We start from the raw sequence: 24114 nt of genomic DNA on the forward strand, positions 1-24114 counted from the left end.
TATTTTGTAAGTTATCTGGATATACCCCGTGAGTCCTTAGTTTCACCTATTCATGTATCTACGTCGGTGGGCGATACTATTATTGTGGACCGTGTGTATCAGTCGTGTGTGGTAACTATTGGGGGACTGGAGACTAGAGTTGATCTTTTATATCTTAGTATGGTCAATTTCGATGTCATCTTGGGTATGGATTGGTTGTCTCCATGTCATGCTATTCTAGACTGTCACGCAAATATTGTGACGTTGGCAATATAGGGATTGCCTAAGGTCGAGTAGAGGGATTATCCAAATTATGTTCCCAGCAGGGTAATTTCTTACTGGAAGGCTCAGCGCATGGTTAGGAAGGGGTGTTTGTCATATTTGGCCTTTATGAGATATGTTGAGGCACATACTCCTACTATTGATTAAGTACCGGTAGTGCGGAATTTTCTGGAGGTATTTCCTACAGACCTGCTGGGTATGCCACCTGATTGGGATATTGATTTTGATATTGACTTGGTGTCGGGCATTCAACCATTTTTATTCCTCCGTTATCATATGGCACCAGCTAAATTGAAAGAATTTAAAGAGCAACTTCAGAAACTCCTTGATAAGGGGTTTATTAGGCCTAGTGTGTCACTTTGGGGTGCACCTGTTCTGTTTGTGAAAAAGAAATATGATACTATGCGGATGTGCATCGACTACAGGCAGTTGAACAAAGTTACAATCAAGAATAAGTAACCTTTGCCTGTATTGATGATTTATTTGACCAACTTCGGGAAGCGAGAGTATTCTCTAAAATTGATTTGAGGTCTGGGTATCACTAGATAAAAATTTGGGATTCGGATATTCTAAAGACGACATTCAGGACTCGTTTTGGTCACTATTAATTTCTCGTGATGTCTTTTGGGCTGACCAATGCCCCATCAACATTTATGCACCTGATGAATAGTGAATTCCAACCATATCTTGACTCATTTGTCGTATTATTTATTGATGATATCCTGGTGTACTCACGTAGCCAGGAGGAGCATGTACGATACTTGAGTATTGCACTACAGAGGTTGATAGAGGAGAAACTTTATGCCAAATTCTCTAACTGTGAGTTCTGGCTTAGCTCGGTGGCATTCTTGGGACACATAGTGTCTAGTAAAGGAATTAAGGTTGATCCGAAGAAAATAGAGGCAGTTCAAAGTTGGCACAGGCCATCTTCAGTGACTGAGATTCGGAGTTTTCTTGGATTGGATGGTTATTATCGTCGCTTTGTGGAGGGCTTCTCATCTATTGCATCACGCATGAATAAATTGATCCAGAAGGGTATTCCATTTAGGTGGTCGGATAAGTGTGAAGAGAGCTTTCAGAAGCTCAAGACTGACTTGACCACAACTCCAGTTCTAGTTATACCTTCAGCTTCAGGTTCTTATACTGTGTATTGTGATGCTTCTCGAATTGGTATTGGGTGTGTCTTAATGCAGAAGAGTAGAGTGATTGCATATGCTTCACATCAGTTGAAGCCACATGAAAAGAACTACCCTGTTCATGATTTAGAATTGGCAGCTATTGTGCATGCATTAAAGATTTTAAGGCACTATCTCTATGGTGTGTCTTTTGAGGTATTTACAAATCATCGGAGTATTCAACATGTATTTAAACAGAAGAATCTAAATTTGAGACAGCAGAGATGGTTAGAGCTGTTGAAGGATTATGATATTATTATTCTGTATCATCCCGGGAAGGCCAACGTGGTGGCCGATTCCTTGAGTAGGAAGACGGTGAGTATGGGTAGCCTTGTATTCATTCTTGTTGGTGAAAGGCCTCTGGCAGTTGATGTTCAGGCCTTAGCCAATCAGTTTATGAGATTAGATATTTCGGAGCTCAGTCGGGTTCTAGCTTGTGTGGTTTCTCGGTCTTCCATATATGACCGCATCAGAGAGCGCCGGTATGATGATCCCCATTTGCTTGTCCTTAAGGACACAGTTCAGTACGGTGATGCCAGAGATGTTACTATTTGGGATGATGGGATGTTGATGATGAAAGGTCGGATTTGTGTGTCAAATGTAGATGGGCTGCGTGAATTGATTCTTGAAGAAGCCTACAGTTCGCGGTATTCCATTCATCCAGGTACCGTAAAGAAGTACCAGGACTTGAGATAACACTATTGGTGGAGAAAAATAAAGAAAGATATATTTGGGTTTGTAGGTCGGTGTTTAAATTGTCAATAAATGAAATACGAGCATTAGAGACCGGGCGGATTGCTTCAGAAACTTGAAATTCTGGAATGGAAGTGGGAGCGTATTACCATGGACTTCGTAGTTGGACTCCCATATACTTTGAGGAAGTTAAATGTTGTTTGGGTGATTTTAGATCGGTTGACCAAGTCCGCACATTTTATTCCAGTTGGTACTACTTATTCTTCGGAGTGGTTGGCCGATATTTATATCCGCAAAATTGTTCGCCTTCACGGTGTGCCAGTGTCCATCATTTCGGATCAGAGCACGCAGTTTACGTCACAGTTTTGGAGAGCAGTGCAGCGAGAGTTAGGTACGGAGGTTCAATTGAGTACAACATTTCACCCCCAAACGGACGGACAGTCCGAGCGCACTATTCAGATATTGGATGATATGCTACCCACTTGTGTCATTTATTTTGGGGGTTCTTGGGATCAGTTTCTGCCACTTACAAAGTTTACCCACAATTACAGCTACCGATCGAGCATTCAGATGGCTCCGTATGAGGCCTTATATGGGAGACGGTGTCGGTCTCCGATGGGTTAGTTTGAACCGAGTGAGGCTAGGCTATTAGGTACTGATTTAGTTGAGGATGCTTTGGAAAAGGTTAAATTGATTCAGGAACGACTTCGCACGGCGCAGTCTGGACAGAACAGTTATGCCGTCCGAAAGGTTCGCGATGTTGCTTACATGGTAGCAGAGAGGTACTACTCCGAGTTTCGCCTATGAAGGGTGTTGTGAGATTTGGGAAGAAGGGCAAGTTAAGTCCTAGGTATATTGGACCTTTTGAAATAGTTGAGAAGATTGGAGAGGTGGCTTATGAACTTGCATTGCCGCCTAATCTCTCGGGTGTTCATCCAGTGTTTAATGTATCTATGCTCTAGAAGTATGTCGGAGATCCGTCTCATGTTTTGGATGGTAATTTGACTTATGATGTGGAGCCGGTGGCCATTTTAGACCGGCAAGCTTGAAAGTTGAGATCAAAGAACATAGCTTCAGTGAAAGTACAGTGGAGAGGCCAGCCAGCCAGTCGGAGAAGCTACTTGGGAGACTGAGCGGGAAATGCTGAGCAAATATCCACACCTATTTGAGGCTCCAGGTATGATTCTAAACCCATTTGAGGACGAACGTTTGTTTAAGAGGGGGAGAATGTAAGGACCCGGCCGGTCATTTTGAGTATTATAGCCCTGTTTCCATATTTATTGCTCAATTTGTGCTTTACAGTTGTTATATGACTTGTCGGGGTAATTGGTTCAAGTCCGATGAGGTCTTGGAATGAATAGGAACACTTAGTTCTAAAGTTTAAAAGTTAATTTGAAAAAAGTTAGCTGGATGTCGACCTATGTGTAAATGACCCCGGAATAAAGTTTTGTTGATTCCAATAGCTCCGTATGGTGATTTTGGACTTAGGAGCGTGTCCGAAAAATCATTTCGAAGCCCGTAGCTAATTTAGGCTTGAAATGGCTAAAATAGAAATTTAAGTTTGGAAGTTTCACCAGGGAGTTGACTTTTTGATATCGGAGTTGGAATCCAGTTCTGAAAATTTTCATAGTTCTGTTATGTCATTTATGACTTGTGTGCAAAATTTGAGGTCAATCGGAATTGAATTGATAGGTTTCGACATCGAATGTAGAAGTTGGAATTCATTTGTTTTCTTTAAGCTTGAATTGGGGTGTGATTTGTGATTTTAGCATTGTTTGATATGATTTGAGGTTTCGACTAAGTTCGTTTGATGTTTTAGGACTTGTTGGTGTATTTGGTTGAGGTCCCAGGGGCATCGGGTGAGTTTCAGATGCTTAACGGATCGAAATTTTGACTTAAACAACTGTTGGAATTTTCTGATGCATGTATCTGGTTTCCTTCATCGCGTTCACGAGGGGAGTCTCGCATTCGTGAAGAGGAAATTTAGACTGGCCCATTTTGTGCTTCACGTTCATGACAGGGAGAACGCATTCGCGAAGGGCCGAGGGGCAAAGCTACGCCTTCGCGATCGAGGCCTCGCGTTCGCGAAAGGGAAAGCCGGCCTAAGGGAAATTGGTCTTCGCGTTCGCGAGACCGGGCTCGCATTCGCGAAGGAGGAAATTCGTGCAGCACAAAAATGTGCTTCGCAAATGCAAGGGAGCTGTCACGTTAGCGAAGAAGAAACGTCTGGATAGAAACTTTATGTTCTGAAAATGGGACTTCGTCCCATTTTCTATTTTTGACAAATTGGAGCTCGGGAAGAGGCGATTTTTGGGAGTTTTTTTGGGAAAACAATGGAGTAAGTGTTCTTAACTCAATATTAGTTAAATTAACCGAATCTATGGTTGTTTTTAACATTTAATTGGTGAATTAAATTGAAAATTTATAAAACCCTTTTGGTTTAATTAGAATATTTGAGGGTCGATTTGATCTCGGAATTTGGTACATTGTGTATGGTTGGAATCGTGGTTGAATGGGCGTTCATATTTTGTAACTTTTGTCGGGTTCCGAGATGTGAGATTTTTGGGTGCAATTTTGGATTTTTTTGAAAAATTAGTATTTTCATATTGAATTAATTCCTATAATTTGAATTGATTTAATAAAATTAATTATGACTAGGTTCGAGGCGTTTGGAGACTGATTCGGGAAGCAAAGTCATAGCGGAGTAAAGAATTACACGGCTTGAGGTAAGTAACACTTTTATACTTGGTTCCGAGGGTATGAATCCCCAAATTTGGTGTTATATAAATTATTTGGAAGTGACGCACATGATAGGTGACGAGCGTGTCGACGTGCACCATAGAATTTGTGACTTGAATAAATCCTATTAAGTTGTAAAAAAATTAAGGAATCATATTATTATTCGCATATCCTTCAAGTGTTAGGAAATTGAGTTGAGACTCGTATTACATATCATGATTTGGCTATGTGTCGGTATTTTGGGACCCACAGGGTCGTGTTACTGTTGAATTTAATTGCTTTAAAAATTTATATTTCATAATCAGTCATGTTCATAAATGTGAGGATATTTATGGGATCGGGGCTGCCCACCTGCAGCAGGCCATATCGGCTTTATAAATATTACTATTATATGGAACGGGGCTACCCGGCTGCAGCAGGCCTTATAGCCTTTATCATTATATGGATTGGGGCTATCCGCCTGTAGCAGGCCATATCGGGAGCCCCTCCGGAGTTTGCACCCCCCACAGTGAGCGTTGATGATTTATATTTGGGATAGACTTCCCAGGGCATGGACTTGCCTTATTTATATATGTTCGGGATGGACTTCCCAGGGCATGGATTTGCCTTATTGATTTATGATTGTGATGAATTTTCCCTAGACATGGATATTGTCCTAGTCATATATATTTGGGGATAAATTTACCCCTGGGATGGATTGGCCTTATACGGTACTAAGTCACTGAATGGCAGTTGTTGTTATATATATGGGATGGATCTTTCCTAGGCTGGATTAGCCATATAAAGTACCGAGTTTAACTGCTGAATTTGAAAGCATGCCTACATTTTTGTACTGTTATTTCTATACTGGACTAGACCTGCTGAGCTCGTCACTACTTTCAGCCCAAAGGTTAGTCTTTTTACTTATTGAGTTGGTTGTACTCATACTACATTCTGTACCTCGTGTGCAGATTCAGGGGCTTCTAGATACAGTGACTATTAGATCTCAGAGTGTTATCGGTTAGAGACTATCAAGGTAATTGCCTGGCATCTGCTGACCTTGACTCTCTTCCTTTCAGTTATTGTACTGTTCTATATTTTCGGACAATGGCTTTATCAGTCAGACTTTGCTATCATTTAGATTCTCATGTACTCAGTGACACCGGGTTTTGGGAGTGTATTTATATATATGTATTTGTGAGATTTTGTTTTTTCATTATATTTAAATATTATGTTTTCAAACTTGAAAGAAATTGTGGTTTATTGAGGTTGTCGGCTTGCCTAATAATGAGATAGGTGCCATCATGACAGGTTAGGATTTTGGGTTGTGGCACATCTTTACCCATCTCATTGTGGATGTATACATTAAGGACTGTCGTACACTTGCTAAATAGGGTTTCTAGTAAAGCAGTTCTAAAGACTCGATAGAAGGTTTGTTGAATCATAGACTCAGTCATATCATTATTCGGTCACTCTTTTACCATGGTACAGTACTTCTCCCAAATCTCCTGCAAAGGCTCATTGGGTTCTTGCTTGAATGCTAGAATCTCATCCCGAAGAGTAGCCATATGCCCGGGAGAAAAGAACTTGGCAATGAATATTTTCGCAAATTCATCCCATGTATGGATGGAATGGTTTGGCAATCTTTCTAACCAATCCAAGGCCTTTCCCCATAGAGAGAAGGGAAATAGCCTCAACCTTAGAACATTATCGGAGACGTTGGTCTGTTTACTCCCCCAACAAGTATCCACAAACCCTTTTAGGTGCTTGTATGCATTTTGACTCGGAGCCCCGGTGAAGAATCCCCGTTGCTCTAGCAATGTAAGCATCACATTGGTAATTTGGAAGTTGCCCGCCCTAATGCAGGGCGGGACTATTGCACTTGCATATCCTTCGTTTGGCAACACCCGGTGTGGATCCGCTCTTGGTGGAGGTAGGGGAGGGACGGAAATATTGTCATGAGGCGGTCGGCCTCGCCTATTTGCTTGAGGTTCAACAGGAACCTCTTCACCTTGGTCATTGTCCACTTCCTCCCCCAAAGGAAAGTTTTTGAGAGGATCATTGTTGAGAGCCATTTCTGTATATACAATCGATTCACAAAAAGGTTAATAACTAGGAAGGATAAGAAGACAAGTCACACACAAAAACAAATATATAGCTAAATCTGTTTTTAGCTCCCCGGCAACGGCGCCAAAAATTGATGTCGCCCAAATTCACACCACTGATTGGGATAGTGAAGCGGTCGATGCAATTATAATTACCCAATGTGAGTCGGGGTCGATTCCATAGAGACCTTATATTGGATTAGGTATATATCTAGACTAGGTGTATGACATGCCCAAATTGCACTTCCACATAATTGGTTGTTTCTTCCTACTTCTAAAAAGTATACTATTGTTTGTAAATGAAAAGCTAATGAACGATATTTTTGGTATTATTGTTTTTCAAGTTGATAAAAGATCTAGGGTCGTGACTTCCACCTAGGTGGTTACCTAACGGATTATGGGATTTAGGGCAGGTTTGATCGATCGGGGTGTAATATAGCAATCACACGCAATTACCCACTCTATACCTCTCGATAGTTTGAGTGGTTTATCCCAATTTGGCTTTCTCAATCCAAATAGGTAATTCACAAAACTAATGATAGATGCTCAAGTCGGGTCTTACTATCTCTAGATTTGACCCTTTAATTAGGGCTATCAATTTCTTGAGTTTAACCCAATTACTTGTTAGCCAAGTTTTCCTTGACTTAGTCTCTCTTTTTCGAGTAGAGACTAGGTCAATTAGGCCTGAATCAATGTTTTCAACCATTAATTCTTAAATTCAAGCAAGAACTAGGCTAAATATAATACACCCAATCACAAACAAGCCCCAAATTAATCACCCATTAGGTACCCACACTAGGGTTGGGTCACAACCCTAGCTAAGAATTTAGCTACTCATAGGCAAAATTGAAGAAACTAAAGAAGAAACTAAGATTAAAATCACAATAGATGATTAAGGAAGAAAATCTAATGTTAAAATAATAAACTATTACAAAGTTACCCAAAACAGTAAGGAAAAAATGGTTATCTACTTTCAGGTGTTCAAACTTGACCTAAATTTGACAAAAAGATCTATTTATACCAAGCTGAAATTATCGAACAAAATTGCTCCTGCAGAGGTTGTGCGGCCGCACAATTTTGTGTGTGGTCCGCACTTTGATGCTGGCTTGACAGGATGGATTTCTGCTGCCGCACAATTCTGGGGTGCGGCCGCACTTCTTCTGATTTTGCGGACCACACATTTCTGAGTGCGGCCGCACTCTTGGACTTGAACTGGACATGGGAGATTTGTACGGACCGCACATTTATGAGTGCGGCCGCACTTTTGCATTATGCGGCCACACAATAATAGTGCGGTCCGCACTTCTTTAGGGTCCCAAAACACCATCTCTCTGAACCTCGTCAGTGATTCTTCATAGTCTGCAATCGCACACAGCATTGTGCGGTCCACACTTTGCTCTTTTCTGCTTTGTTTTGGTCCTTGTCCAATTTTACTCCTTCTTGAGTTGATATTCATCTCTTTGGCTCATTTCTCAATATTCCTGCAAGAAAGCACATTTCATTAGTTTTCGGAAATACCTTTAAGTATTTTTGAGCTAAAACGAAAGTAAAAGAGTGCAAATAAGTGGTCAAAATCCCTACTTATCAACTCCCCCAAACTTAAGTTTTTCCTTGTCCTCAAGCAATTAAGGTAATTCCCACCTCCACAAGGAAAGAGCTATTTCAGCTGGCCTAAGTTGAATCAAACACACATCAACTGGGACCAACGATTATCCACACACTCATGAATCATCAACAAGCCTATGTCTTGAATGTTAAGCACAAATAGCTCTAATCTGACGCTTGAGCATCAAGAGTTGACTTTATTCATCAAGGAAGTTCGCACTTTCATGTAGGTCACTGTGTATCCTAAACTCCTTCTCCTATACTCTCCGTAAGCTCATCTCACTCAAGAATGAAGCACTCAATGCAATGATTCGAGAAAGGTTCACTCATCACTCTCAAAAAAATGTCACAAGCCCGGCTCTAAGTACCATATGCTTGCCCCTCATATAGATCACCACTAATATAAGCTTACTCGGCCTGCCTTAGCATAGAATCAAATGTAATCTGGAGCATCCGTTCTCTAAAAGCCCGAATGGGGCCCGGATTCAATGGTAACTCTGGATTGCTCGCGGCTTCGAATTTTTGGTAAAATCGAAGGCCTTTAAGACACTTAAGTGTTTCAGTCATATGCGAAGATTTTTTTCCGAGCGTAACCCTTTAATAGGTTTTAATTATACGTAAGGCCTCACTTTCTAAGTACGAACTTCGGACGTCTCCGAGCCATTTTAGGGCGGCCATAGCCATTCATGTTCGGGCCTTGCCTAATAGGCTCGGTACCCCCAAGATTTAATAGCCCGGGCCATCCGATATTTCATCGGACGACAGTCCCCGAGCTGGGATAGCCCGTGGTCTTTCGGATTTAGGATCCATTGTGAAGCACCAATGAGGAAAAATGTGTGGTAATAAAGTATAAATAAAGTAAAGATCTATTTCACTGTTTTGTATGTATAGTACATAATCGGAGGCGCATAAGCCTTGTGTGATGGCTAGAGTGGGATACATGGGTACTTTGACCCTTACAATGGATCCTATATACCAAGCCTTGGCTTTTAATATCAAGTGATTGCACCTTTTAAAGATCTTAACCTAGAGATAATGGCCCCCAGTATTTGAGGCCAAACTTGTGAAGGCTCGATAACTGTTGTTCGGTGAAAATAATCAACAACTCCGATTTAAGGCTGGCCTTCGAAACTATAGTAGCACATTTTACTATTGCCTTATTAGAAATCTTTCCAAAAAAACCACTTCAGGAAAATTGGTTCAAGGAAAAAGAGTACAACACGTTCTTTCAGACCTAATAGTCATATTTGCCTTTGGCCGAGCACCTGCATAAGTTAGTCCATAATATAATGAAACTAAAAAGGGAATTGAGCTCGTAACTTTGCAGTAGTACCGCTTTAAGTGTTCCACATTCTAGTTGTTCGGTAGTTGTACACCGTTTCCCGACTCAATTTTATATGAGCCTTTTCCGGTTATTCCGGCAACTCTATACTGTCCTTCCCAATTCGGGCCCAGTTTTCTATCGTTTGGGTTCCTGGCGTGTAGCGTTATCTTTCTCAACACCAAGTTCCCGAATTGAAAATGTCGAAGGTTGGCTCTTCAGTTGTAGTACCAAGTTCATGAATTGGAGTATAGTTTTGTTCGTCGATTCCACTTGCCCGTTCCACTTGGATGGTAAGGCGTTGATAATATCTTCTTTATTTTGTGGTCTTCGAAAAACTTACTTACCTTTCTGTCGACGAATTATTTTCTGTTGTTGCAAATGATCTCGGCCGGTATCCTAAATTGACATATTATGTGATCCCCGATGAAGTCGATGACTTCTTTCTCCCGGATGTTCTCGAACACCTGAGCCTCGACCCATTTGGAAAAATAATCGGTCATGAGTAGTATATATTGGGCCTTACCGGGCGCCCATGGTAGGGGACCGACAATATCCATCCCCTATTTCATAAACGGCTATGGCAATAGGACCGGGTGAAGCATCTCTCCCGGTTGATGAATCATCGGGGCGTATCTTTGACACTCGTTGCATTTTCGTATGAATTCTGCATCTTTCTCCATTTCATTCCAGTAGTAACCGGCTCTGATTAGCTTTCGAACTAGGGATTCTGCCCCTGAGTGGTTCCCACAAGTGCCCTCGTGGACCACTCTCATGGCGTATTTGGTATCTCCCAGACCTAAGCACCTAGCCAGTAGACCGAAGAAGGATTTTCTGAACAATTTCCCTTCGACTAAGATAAATTGGCAGTTTTGGTGCGGAGGGCTTTCGATTCCTTGGGATCTGACGGCAATATTTCCTATCTTCAGGTAGTCTATGTATTTGTTTCTCCAATCCCAAGTCAAACTTGTCGAGTTTACTTCGGCGTGAACTTCTTCTACCACCGAGTTCATCAGCTGTACCACTGTCCCCCGAGTTGAATTCATTGGAGTTGACAGACGACCCCAAGTTGGCCAGTGCATCGGCCTCACTATTTTGATCCCGAGATACGTGCTGCAGAGTCCATTCCGTGAATTGGTGTTGGGTTACCTGCAATTTGTCCAAGTACCTCCGCATCCATTCCTCTTTTACTTCGACCATTTAGTTGACTTGATTTATGACGATGAGAGAGTCACATTTGGCTTCGATCATTTCGTCCCGAGGCTCTTTGCCAGTTCTAGACACGCAATCATAGCTTCACACTTGGCTTGATTGTTAATCAATTTTACCTATCTAATTATGTTACCCCCAGGTGGTTTTAATACGATACCTAACCCGGACCCTTTTGCTTTGGAGGCAACGTCCATGAATAGGGTCCAGATCCTCTAGCTAGCCCCCGATGTGAGCAGCAATTCCCTTTCGACCTCGGGTATTAAGGCCGGCGTAAAGTCGGCAACAAAGCCTGCCAAAATCTGAGATTTTATGGCAGTCCGAGGTCTATACTTGATATCGTACCAGCTAATCTCTACAACCCATTTGGCCAACCGACCAGATGGCTTGAGCTTATGCATGACATTCCTCAGTGGGTAAGAGGTTATGACATAAATGGGGTGGCATTGAAAGTACGGTTTTAATTTCCTATAGGCACTTAGCAAGGCGAGCGCTAATTTTTCTAGGTAAAGATACCTTGTTTCGGCATAGCCTAAGGTTCTACTAATGTAATATATAGGAAATTATGTACCTTCTTCTTCCTGGACTAGGACCCTACTTACCGCCACCTCGAAAACCGCCAAGTAGAGGTACATTTGTTTGCCTGCCTTCAGAGTGTGCAACAAAGAGGGGCTTGATAGGTATCGCTTGAGTTCTTCCAAAGCTTGCTGGCATTCCAGAGTCCAAGAAAAATTGTTCTTATTTTTCAAAGTGATTCTTCCAAGTCGTTCCCTTTGATCGCGCATGCATAGGAGGTTACATGCTCATTTGGATCTGTGGTCCCATTGTACTTGGGAATGTCGGGCATTCAAAACCTCTTCAGGATCGGCTTCGGTGCCGCGCTTTGGGGGATGGGCTTCTGAATAAACATTTTGGAGTCTGCCCCTTCAATATCGGAGGTGCTCCCGGGATCTGTCGTTGGACTCTACTTGTTTTGTTAATGCTTCGAGCATCTTCATCACCTTAGAAGTTTCTTTGGGTATGACTTCACCTGGTTCCATGGCAACTTGTTCATCTCTCCGAGTATTTTCCCAGAATTGTTAGGGCTCGACTATGTGAGGGTCGTGGCTTTGGTTCTGCAGCTATGCAATTGCCGCTTGTTGAGCCTGCAACATTTCGAAAATCAGTCGTAGGCTTACCCCATTACCTTCACCTTCGGGCGCTTCTCGAGACGCTGGCCGGGATCCCCTTTGAACACTGTTTTCAGGATCAGATGGAAAATTGATGTTGATGGCCAGCTGCGAGTTAGCATCGACCGGCTTGGCGACTGGAACACTATTGGGATCGGCAAGAGACACATCATTACTAGGCACCACATTATTATTCTCGCCATGATAGCCTGACTCTGCGTCAACATTCAAATGGGCAGACTGAGAATTTGACATCCTTAGGCTAACCTGGAATTAAAATTTCAAAGAACAAGTGTAAAATAGGGTGTGTTATGGAGATTCGTATCAAATCACCACTAGTATCCTTATTCCCACAGTAGGCGCCAAACTGTTTACCCCTAATATGAGTAACAATTAAATTTATATGCGGTTTAAAAGATTACGGGTTTAATTCAATAAATATAACGCACTACATAATAATATGAATTTAAAATAGACAATTATTTTTGCTCAATTTAAATATGTCAAAGTTGAATCAATCCTCTCTTATTTTAATGGAAAAATAAAGTTATACTCTTTGAATTGATTTTTTATTGTGGAGGGAGGAATTAATTACTTAAATGGTCAACTAAATTATGAAAATAACGTAGCAATGTCACTTTTGTATTTTATGAGATTTATTTTTCATATTGTGCTTGTTCACTAAAAAGCACGGCAATATGCATGGTTGTGAATTTCTGATATATATATATATATATATATATATATATATATATATATATATATATATATATATATATATATATATATATATATCTCACACGGATTATGACAAGATGGTTGAAGAAGCTAAGATGTACTGCATCAAAGTTTCATGAAGTCTTCCCTTGATTATGACAAGATGGTTGAAGAAGCTAAGATGTACTGCATCAAAGTTTCATGAAGTCTTCCCTTGAAAATGAATTTGTTGGATCATAACAAGAAATCTAATGAATCATCGCATATATGCTCGATATCATTAATCTCAAAGGCCAAAGATGAGATTAGAATGATGAGATTACAGATTGAACTTTTGGTATCAGACAAAACTAACAGGTACTTATTTTGAGCTCGAAATTTACAAGCGCTAAACTTGACGAGCACACAGGATAAACAGAATAAGGTTTTCGAGAATTCTAGGAGTTATCAAAGATTGATTAGCAAAATTGTTTATAGGCACAGGGTACAATTATGATGTTAGGCATTAGATTATTACATAGTGTATGATAATTGACATGAGGTTATTTTTCTATGTTCATTTAAGTTGAAGAGATGTAGTAGTGCAAGAAATATATTTATTTTTTCCATCTTTCTCCTGTAGCTTTTTCCAAAGAGCTAAAATAGATGCATGGCCTGTCAAAAAGATGGAAGCTCTCTTTATTGAGACGTTGAATGAGACCACCAACTCTAAACATTTTTTTCATTTCAACTCATGCTTATTAGCCGCCGATGTTGGTTTAACTTGCTATTCTTGGAAGAGGTTATGATTTTGCCGATTTGCAACGTGATGGTTTCTTTTTTTTTTTTTTTTTTTTTGTTATGCTAATTGTTATACTCCGTCGTCCTACACGGAGTTGATATTCTATAATAAATCGATGTTTAAGTGAAAATTAAGCTTTTGTTAGTTGTTTGGTTCTCTTCGATATGATCCTTATGTGTTCAATAATATGCTATAAAGAAGGAAATGAGACAACATGACCATCACTAATGTGCTCAGTAATGGATATATAAAGATCAAATAGTTCTCTATAAACTAATGTTTCGGTTATATGTCTATTTGAAAGTAGTTTTAAATATGCAAACTTGTGCGTAGCAGATTCTTACGTCTTTTCTGCAGCTCTTAAAGAAACCACATACGATGTTTCAGATATTACCATGGTATTGACTTTCCATTACTAACGTCATCCTTTAGAATGTTGAAGTGTCTTGCTTTTAACAACTTTAGATTTTATTTATTATTATTATTAAGATCTACTAATTTAGGGATTATTATTTCCTGTATTAGGTTGACGAATAATGGATTAGTTTCACAAGCTATTAGTGGTTCCAAGAGATAATCTCAGTTATCATTAGATATGTCAAACCCAAAATTGTATTCCCTTTGCTTCTGGTCCTTAACCACCCAAAGTTGCTAAGATATTTTCAATTGAAACTTTTATTTTTATATTTCTTCTTTCAAGATACTAAAGTCCATTCTTTTTTTTTTCCGGTTTGTTCTTAAAAGTTCTTATTGCTTTTAGTGTGGTGGCAGCAAGAAGAGAGCAAGAAGGGTATAAAGTAAAACTTTCAGTGAATGCTTGATTTCTGTGATTGCAAAGTAAAACTTTTTGTTCTTTGTTTCCCTAAGCATTGGACTTCTTTTGCTTTTGCAACTTAAATGTTTGGGAGGTTTGATTTACATGGAAGGTATTTTACTTTTCAGTTTTTGAGTCTTCATGTTTGACTTCTGAATTTACATTACCTAATTGTAAATAAAGAATATTTTACGTTTGAGGTTTATTTCACTGTCCAAGTTATCATACTTAGTTATTACTTGTTGTTACGTTTACTTGACTTCCTTGCTACAAGAGTACGTTAGTTGAAAGTAATGACCAATTATATCAGAATATAAATCATCAATATTCTGAATTGTTGTCATCGCTTAAACCAACTAGAGGATTGAAAAGTGAAAGAAGTTTGCTACCTAAAATTATGAAATGTTGGACTCGTGCTTTGCACGGGCTAAACCCGTCTAGTTTACTACTATAAGAGAACTTGAAACGGAGTGGTGGATCTGAAAAAAATCTATTGAATTTGTGTTAAATAAGAGTGTTCGTCAGTTGGTATGGTATGGTTCTTGACCAATTGTCATATTCCGAGAAAAGTACGCTATTGGCTAGTCCAGTGATTTGCGAATAACAAATCCGTAATTTGTTATGAATCAACCGTGGCTACGGTTGATCCTAGAGTTTCATTATCTTGTCTTTTGCTTTTAACTTAATCAAATTCTCAAATTTCATACTTAGTTGCTAATTAGCCTGGATACTTCCAACTTGTATATATCCCTCTTATACAAGTACCCTCATGATCATCTTACCCCGTGTAGGTTGCATGTATTTCGAGGCTAATTATTTTACCACTATAAGGTTTGTTCTTTGCCCGAATTAGTTAGGAAATTTACAAGCATAATGAGCCCTAACGTGTAATGAGATGTATCATTTGTTTGTAAGCCACATTTCTAAATCACGCCTTCCTTGTTTCTGTTTGCGCTTATACTCTTTTGTTTTCTTCATGTGCATCTACATATTTTATCAAATAATAAGAGCATCGAATAATTTGAATTGCATTTTTTTTTAATTCTTCCTCAGGTTTCGAGCAATAAGTAAGTATATCGAAGTAGTAAATTCCCTCAGGTATTGATGGTTTTTAATATTCAATTATTAAGCTATCAATGGTGTTTAATTTTCAATTATTAAGCTATCAACTTTCTTAATCAACTTTGGTTGTTTATATATATATATATAAAACTCAAAACTCAAAAAGAAACAAAAAAGAAAAATTGAAATTTAATAGTCTCAAGAGGTGCTCTTAATAAATTAATAACAAACAACAAAAGAAGAATTTAACAATATGGGAGACTGTTCTACATATGAACAAGTCCCATTTTAGTTGAATAAAATGATACTGAAACTCAAGAAGAAGAACAACTTTTTTTTTCAAGAAGAATAAACACAAATAAATTTAAGGTCTTCTATTTATTAAAAATTTGGCGTTTAGACCACTAATTTTATTGAGTCACCTCTGCATAAAAGCATACTCCATATCCAGGGTCTCGTTTTCTAAGGAATTCAATGACGCATCTTCTGTTTGGAGCAAAGACAGTTTTGAGAACCAATATCATCTGCTAGGCAAGGAGGCACAATTATTCCAACCTGGTACCATTTTTTCCTCTCCTGCATTAAATCCTTGAAAAAATTGTCTATTGTTTCCCTTGTGATGCCCGGCATGACTACAACATGTGCCATATCTCTTGTGCAAGACAGTTGCCAATGACGAATGAACTTAGGGACATTAGGTCGTTCAAAGACAACGATAATGCTAGACTCATTGAGCATAGTGCTAATTCCTGCTTTATGAAGTTGGCCTTTCAAATATCGGGCATTTTCATTGCACATTTTGGCATCTTGTTGCAATCCGGCACGGCCTTTCATGCATAAACTATACCATAAGAATATTGGTGCCAAGCCATTTCGACTACCAGAAATTGTAGCATCAACGGAAGCAATGTACTCGATTTTTGTTGAGAGACTAGTAATGTAACTTTTCCTTGTTATCTGAATGCCACAAGGCATTGGACATCCCAAGAATTTATGGCCTGAAATTGAAACACTGCCTATTGGCTTCTTGAAGGTAATTGTTTTCACCTGTTATCAAATATAATAGAGAACTAGGTCACTTTCTATTTGTTCTCCCTTGATGGGAATTTTCTTAAAGAAAATATATAACGGATTATAAAGTAATCTTACATGTTGGGTAAATGGGACAATTAGCCCATATAGTGCAGCGTCACAATGAATGTAATATCTATCATTGGAATAACCACATTTTTGAAGTATTTGTAGGACCAGATCAAGATCATCAATAGCTCCTTTGAAGGTAGTTCCTAAATTATTGTTAAAAGTAGTAGTACTCCACGTATGAGAATGGGAAGATTAGTTGACCATATATTGAAGTTTGGAAGATAAAGGATCTTATAATAATATTACCAATATTATATTGATGATGGCCGGTTTGTTCTTGTTGAGAAGTAACTTTGATCTCAAATCTGCATAATCAATCTCCCCATTGACTAAAGTATTGATGGTTTCTATCTCCATTCTGTACATTCTTGCTGCTTTAAAAATCGAGTAATGTGAATCCTTTGATGCATATATTATCCCAGTGGGATGTAACTCTCTTCTGCACAAATAATATTGAAATGGTAAAAGTGAAATACATCATTTGAATATGAGGCCTCTAAATGTGTACATAACTCTTTTTTTAGATCAAGTATAAATATTGTAGAATGTCTCCAAGTGCAAAATAGGTCTGTCAGACTATTCTATAACAACAATTATGTCTCTGTCCCAAATAAGTTAGGATCGACTATATAAATCTTCAGGCCAAGGTTATATATATATATATAAAAATACTAGACCTCATCAACTCCTCAAGTGATGGACTCTTAAATTGGAAGTAGAAGAAACTGTCTATCAATGGAGATGGGAAAGTGATGCCTACCCAATCAAAAGACCATGGAGATTTCCCTCTGTGCCACCATTGGTAATGTATCCCCAATATTCATCCTTCTCAATTTCCCATAGTTGCGCAAACCAATCTAAAACAGCAACTTCAAAATCTTTTGAATGGAAATCGACAGTGTTCTGAGTGAAGGGATCTCCGCAGTTGTTCAAGTGGAATTGCAAAAGTGGAGCTAAAGCAGCATGGTGCTCGTAACATATATTAACTGGATAACCTGTAAAGAAACCAAGTAAAAGAGGCTAAGTTTAAATATTTCGAGAAGAAGTATGACTAAAAAGTTTTGTTTACATTATTCTTGAAATAATTTCTCTAGTTCTCGTTGTAAAATTAATTTTGGCACATGTACGAAATTAACTAATAATACATATTTTTTAATAATTAATAATAGACTTCAAAAATATATTGCATGCATTGGTACCCATTAGTTGTCATTGGTACTGTTAGTTGTCGGAAGTACACAATACTATAAGGGGTCATTTGGTAGGGTGCATAAGAATAGTGCGGAATAAGGTGTATTAGTAATGAATGGGTTAGTAATGCAAGCATTAGTTATGCAGATATTATTCCTTATCTACTGTTTGGTGTGGTGTATTAAAATTATAATGTATTGCATAATTTTTAAGAAAAATAGTTGTTTACAAAAATGCCCTCCATATTCTCAAGCTTTAAGGGACTTTAAGGATAATTTTATCTTTAACCAACCTAATCCATGCATTAGTAGCCTTGGTATTACGGATGTCATAGTTTTCTATGCATTACTTATACATAGGATAATACCAAATATGATATTAATTATACACATGTTAAAAAAATATAACAAATAAAATATTAGTAATACATAGAGCTAATATTTGTATTATTTTTTCTAATACCTCCTGCCAAACCACCCCTAAATTGTACATGTATATACAAATTGTGGAACACAAACTATAAGAAACGTGTTGAGAATTAGGCACATCACTATTGTGGCATGTAGGAGAAGGTAGTTAGGGTGACAAAATATGAGGTAGATATCACCTGAAAAAGTTTGTCACACTTTCTCTTTTCATGAGATATCACATGGCCTTGTTTCATTTAAAAAGCTAAGTTTTTTTATTCCAAAAATATCCTTCAATTATAGGCAAATAGGTATGATTGGTAAGAGAGGGTTCTAGTAACTCAAGGAACAGTTGAATAAACATGAAAAACTTTAACTTCCTATGTGTCCACGGCCTGATGAGGAGAGAGCTCGAGACATCTATGCAAAAATTATGGGTTTACGTGAATTTAGTAATTAATTTTCACATAATTTTAATATTTATATTAAAAAATTTATTAAAAGTACAAAAATATTTAGTTTGGAACTCAATTCACTGATTTAGTTATATTGCATTCTAACAACGAAAAATCGAACAAGAAATTCTTTGATGAGCAAATGTACTCGCTCCGTTCACTTTTACTTGGCATATATACTAAAAATAGATTTTTATTTTTATTTATCACTTTACGCATATCAAGAGAAGATACATTTTTTTTTCATGTTATACCAACAGTATATTTTTCTCATTTCAAATCAATTTTTCAAATCTAATAAAATATGCATCAATTAATATGAGTATCATGGTAAATTATGCACTTTATTTATTATTTCTTAAATTGCGTGAAAAATCAAATTGTGCCAAGTAAAAATGAACTGAGAGAGTAATTAAAGTGATTGCATTACTCTACGTTTAGGTAAGCACTTACTGAAATTAAGGCCAAATTAGGATATCCATAGTCTTTTTTCTGTGGATATAGAATATGTTATCCCTTTCGGGAGGGATAGCAAATAACATTATCATACTTCATGGCTTCATGCAGCTATAGTTGTTGATCTCGCGTCTATCCAAAGATACTTAGCCTTCCAATCTATAGACCTTAGCTTATTAATCTTATAATATTTTTTTAAAGTGATAACTATAACTCTCTCTCTCTTTATATATATATATATATATATATATATATATATATATAGAAAAGGCCACTGAACATATACTTACCTATATGATATTCTGTTCGATGGGACAATGTCTCTATATATTGAATCAAAATTCTGTCCAGTTCTTGCGAAGATGTTTTAATATCTTTACCGTCAGGTTCCACCACACTGAGACTCAAATTCTTCCGTGGTGGCGGTGGCGTGTTGATTTCACCTTTTGTTGGGACAATCATTATGTCAAACTCCTATCTCATAAACACAAAAGAAGAAATTTCAATTAAAAATATCTTTTATGATTTGAAATGAAATGAGTATTAGGTTAATTTTATTATAAAATAATATACTACTGAGTTGGCTCGTCTTTGAACTTGAGTCTAAAAGAAAATACTATAGAAAAAAATTGAACATCAATATTACGTACCCTTTCAAATCCCATTCTTAGAGCTAAAGAGGTGTCTCTATCTGAAATTATTGGGATTAGTCAGAATGGTCTCAAAGAGATGAAGTTTTTGCGCATCTCACTTCATTTGGTTCCTCCAATTTATAACAATTGAAAGTTGCTTTCCCTTCTTAACTTTTGTTTGGTGAAATCTTAATTTTTTCCTCTGTCGGGTTGGGGACGTTAAAGGAAATTAAATGTCTTTCATGGAAATGAAAAACGTGCCCCTGTAGTTATTAGTCCAATTTTTCCCCCATGTGAGCTCTGTCAAAATTGCTTTTCACCGCTAGGAGAGAGGGAAGATGTGTATAATTTTTATGTTACGTTTGAAATCAAAATTTGAAATTTTTGAATTCTGAATGTTAGGTGATAACATTAGATGTTAGTAATTGAATTTAATTTTTGTATATATTTAATAAATTTATAAATACAAATATATGACTTGAACTAAAGTATAAGTAACTTTCTAACTCCGTCAATTAACTTGATATCGTACTATTAATATAGGTTCATAGTTTATGATCAACTCTAAAGGGGAAGATTGAGAGTATTTTGAAGTGACTGACGCAGAGAGGTAATTGGTTCAATAGTACGTTGCGCTCAATGACATAAATATCTGATGCCAACCGATAAATCGTGCAATATATAATATTCCATCCGTTTTAAAAAAATGACATGATTTTATTATTAGTCCATTCAAGAGAGAGTGATACATTTTTAAGTTAAGAAATAATTTGACTTGAAGTTTCTATTTTACCTTTAATGATAAGTTCTTATAACCACAGATATTATGTCATATTTAAAATCACAAATTTCAAAAGTCTTATATTCACGTAACCGTCATAACGTATTTAAGCCTACAAGTATCACGATCTAAAATCCAACTTGTCGTGATGGCACCTAACCCCAACCCGCTAGGTAAGTCAATTACCAGCAATCTAATATCAATGAGATTCATTAAGAGAAGTAACGATAACACAACTGAACTTTTATACAAAGAATTTCCAAGCAGTGAAAGTATAAATCATAAGCTTCTAAGATTTAGAGTTTACAAAGCTCATATGAAAAAAATAAATCATATGTTTTAAATATACATGGACATATTAATAATTCTAAAGCTATCAAGAACAAGAGGCAGCTATGACCGGAACGCAGATATATCTTCAAGGCCAGCTCCCGCCATGGACAACAACATCAACATCCAAAATTTGCACGCAAGGTGCAAAAGTGCAGTATGAGTACAACCGACCCCATGTACTCAATAAGTAACAAACATAACCTTAGGTTGAAAGCAGTGATGAGCTTGGACAGCGGTCAGAGTCCAATGCCAATAGCCAACAATAACTCATAACAATTTAATAAAAGTAGTACAAGAAACAACTCAAGGATATGATGCTCAACTCGTTCACAGTTACGAAAAAATAGGCATGCTTTTCAAGTATAACAGTAAAACCCAAATCTTTCATCGAAATTACCAAAATGTGAGTATATCATAAAACTGTGATTTTTTCCCAAAACTTTCAACAACAGATAAAATATTTCAATCTCAGATAGCATGAGGAAAGTACATCTCTATGCCTACATGTCAATGTGCATGTGAAGTCATGAATGTCGCAATATCGTATAGCATGAGAAAATGCATCTCTATACCTGTATGTCAAATATACATGTCAATGCAATGCATCACGGTGAGAAACTCATGTACTCATACACTCAGAGTACTCAATCTCACTGTCTCACACTCCCACTCATAATGCTCAATCCCTTAGCTCACTCAGTCACTCAACATTGTATGGTACGGTACCTGCTGTGGCGCGCAGCCCGATCTGATCATGAATCAATAAATACTGCGCTCACTATTGGTATGTCAAACTCCGGAGAAGCGGATCCTACCCAAGCACTAATAAAACCAGTTGCGGCGTGTAATCTGATCCCATCATGAATCAATAGTACCTGTTGCGGCGTGCAGTCTGATCCCATCATGAGTTAATAGTACCCGCTGCAGCGTATAGTCCGATCCTATCATGAGTCAATAGTACCCGTTACGGCACGCAGCCAGATCCCGTCATGAGTCAATAGTACCCGATCTGGCGCGCAGCCCGATCCCATCATGAGTCAATAGTACCCGCTGCGGCGCGCAGCCCGATCCTATCAATATCACACAAACAGGCCCTCGGCCTCACACAATCATCAATTTCTCCAGTCTCTAAGACTCACAAATCTCATGCCAAACATCCCAAACACTGATAACATAATGTGGCAACAAATGATAACAAAGACTGAGATATAATATGCAAATGATGCATGTGACTGAGTACATAATTTATAATTTAATTAAATAACTTAATAGTAGAAATGACCTCTATGGGTCCCAACAGGATAAGTATGTAACCTAAATATGGTTTCTAACATGAATCACATCTCAATTACTCTAGCACATAGAAATTTCATGGATAGAAACAAGGTAAGGTAACAACACAGTACCATAGAATCAACAGAGTCATAACACACACGGTGGAAGCCCACACGCCTGTCACCTAACATGTGTGTCACCTCAACACCAAATACATAGCACGCATATTCAGGGATTCATGCTATCAACACCAAGTTTAAAAGTGTTACTTACCTCGAACAAGTCAAATTCAATATCGAGCAAGCCAAACAATACTCTAAAAATGTCACCCCGCGTGTACCGACCTCCAAACGGCTCAAAACTATCCAAAAGAAACTTAAGAACATCAAATAATGGCAAAGGAAACAATCCCAAACAATAAAGGTTGAATCTTGATTCAAAAGTCCCAAAGTCAACTAAAAAGTCAAACTCGAGCCCGCACTTCGGAACCGGACAAAACTCACAAAATTCAAAAACTCATTCAATTACAAGTCCAACCATACTAGTTTCACTCAAATTCGATTCCGAATCGATGTTCAAAACTGAAAATTTTACCTTATTAAATTTTAGACAACCCTCTCCCCCCTCAATTTCTCTTTAAAATTTATAATCCAATTACCAAAAATGAATATAGATTCATGAAATATAATCAAAACCAAGTAGAGAACACTTACCCCAATCCATATGGTGAAAATCGCTTCAAAAGTCACCTCAATTCGAGCTCCATAGCTCAAAATATGAATAAAAATAGCCAAGCCCTCGATAATATAGCTTCTACCCAGGCACCTTTGCATCTGCGATAATAATAGCCGCTTTCTGCAGACTCCACTAACCAGTTGACCTCTCGCACTTGCGGACACTATTTCGCTTTTGCGCAATCACAGGTGCGAGGCTAAATCCGCTTCTGCACAATCTCCAAAACAAGTTGCCATCCAATTATGCGATCGAATTCCCGCACTTGCGGACGCGCAGATCCGCCCAGCATTCCGCTTCTGCGGTCTTCTCTCATCTAGCCTTTCTTCGTTTCTGCGCCCATATGACCGCATCTGTTACCATCTTACCTGCGCCCATTACCCTGCTGTGCATCCACATCAGATCCATCAAAAAACAGCCATCACGCATGAATGGAAAATGATCTGAAACACGTCTGCATCTTACCTGAGCCCCTCGGGACCCCACCCGAATGTACCAACAAGTCCCAAAATATAACACGAACCTACACGAGGCCTCAAATCACGCATAACAACATCGAAACTATGAATCACACATCAATTCAAACTTAATAAACTTTTGAACTTTTAACTTCCAAAACCCATGCCGAATCATATCAAATCAACTCGGAATGAACCCAGATTTTGCACATATATCCCAAATAACATAACAAAATTATTCCAATTCACGGAACCACAATCCGACCCGATATCATCAAAGTTAACTCTCGGTCAAACCTATGAATATTCCAAACCTTAAAATTTTTAACTTTCGCCAATTAGTGTCGAAACCTTGTAGAGATATCGAGATGCAAATCCGAGCATACGTCCAAATCCAAAATCACTATCCATACCTAACGGAACCATCAAAGCTCTGATCCAAGGTCAAATACTATAAAGTCAATCTTGGTCAAATCTTCCAACTTAAAGCTTCAATCATGAAATGCATTCTTCCAAACAAATTCTGAAACACCTGAAAACCAAAATCGACGATTCACACAAGTCATAACATATCGTACGAAGCTACTCAACACTTCAAATGGTTGAACGAAATGCAAATGC

The 24114-nt window shown here is 38.1% G+C and overlaps 2 protein-coding genes and 2 long non-coding RNA genes across 5 annotated transcripts in view; 3 read left to right on the forward strand and 1 right to left on the reverse strand.

The window, feature by feature from the left end:
- Positions 1–15226: 15226 nt before the first annotated feature.
- On the forward strand, positions 15227–17252 carry LOC117277009 (uncharacterized). 2 transcript variants are annotated; one of them, XR_011410462.1, is made up of 4 exons: positions 15228–15399; positions 15622–15666; positions 16082–16188; positions 16297–17252. It is a non-coding gene; the product is annotated as an uncharacterized lncRNA (long non-coding RNA). The 2 variants fall into 2 exon arrangements; XR_004507277.2 differs by having other exon boundaries at positions 15227–15399; positions 16082–17252.
- LOC104097306 (histidine decarboxylase-like) lies at positions 15813–20071 on the reverse strand. The gene is made up of 6 exons (XM_009603861.4): positions 19933–20071; positions 19573–19756; positions 17534–17768; positions 17029–17212; positions 16780–16926; positions 15813–16677 (listed from the first exon to the last, which is right to left on the reverse strand). The coding sequence occupies exons 1-6, from the start codon at positions 19945–19947 to the stop codon at positions 16102–16104; spliced, it is 1341 nt and encodes a 446-aa protein (XP_009602156.1). The 5' UTR covers positions 19948–20071; the 3' UTR covers positions 15813–16101.
- On the forward strand, positions 17445–18199 carry LOC138896903 (uncharacterized). The gene is made up of 2 exons (XR_011410463.1): positions 17445–17575; positions 17673–18199. It is a non-coding gene; the product is annotated as an uncharacterized lncRNA (long non-coding RNA).
- Positions 19957–24114, forward strand: part of LOC104095606 (histidine decarboxylase-like) — a 196148-nt gene continuing 191990 nt past the window's right edge. Inside the window, exon 1 of the mRNA XM_070182507.1 lies at positions 19957–20000. Coding sequence (XP_070038608.1) covers positions 19998–20000 — 3 coding nt within the window. The 5' untranslated portion in view covers positions 19957–19997. The remainder of the gene's footprint in view (positions 20001–24114) is intronic.

The sequence above is a fragment of the Nicotiana tomentosiformis genome, chromosome 8 (assembly GCF_000390325.3).
Source record: "Nicotiana tomentosiformis chromosome 8, ASM39032v3, whole genome shotgun sequence".
In the NCBI taxonomy this organism is placed as follows: domain Eukaryota; kingdom Viridiplantae; phylum Streptophyta; class Magnoliopsida; order Solanales; family Solanaceae; genus Nicotiana; species Nicotiana tomentosiformis.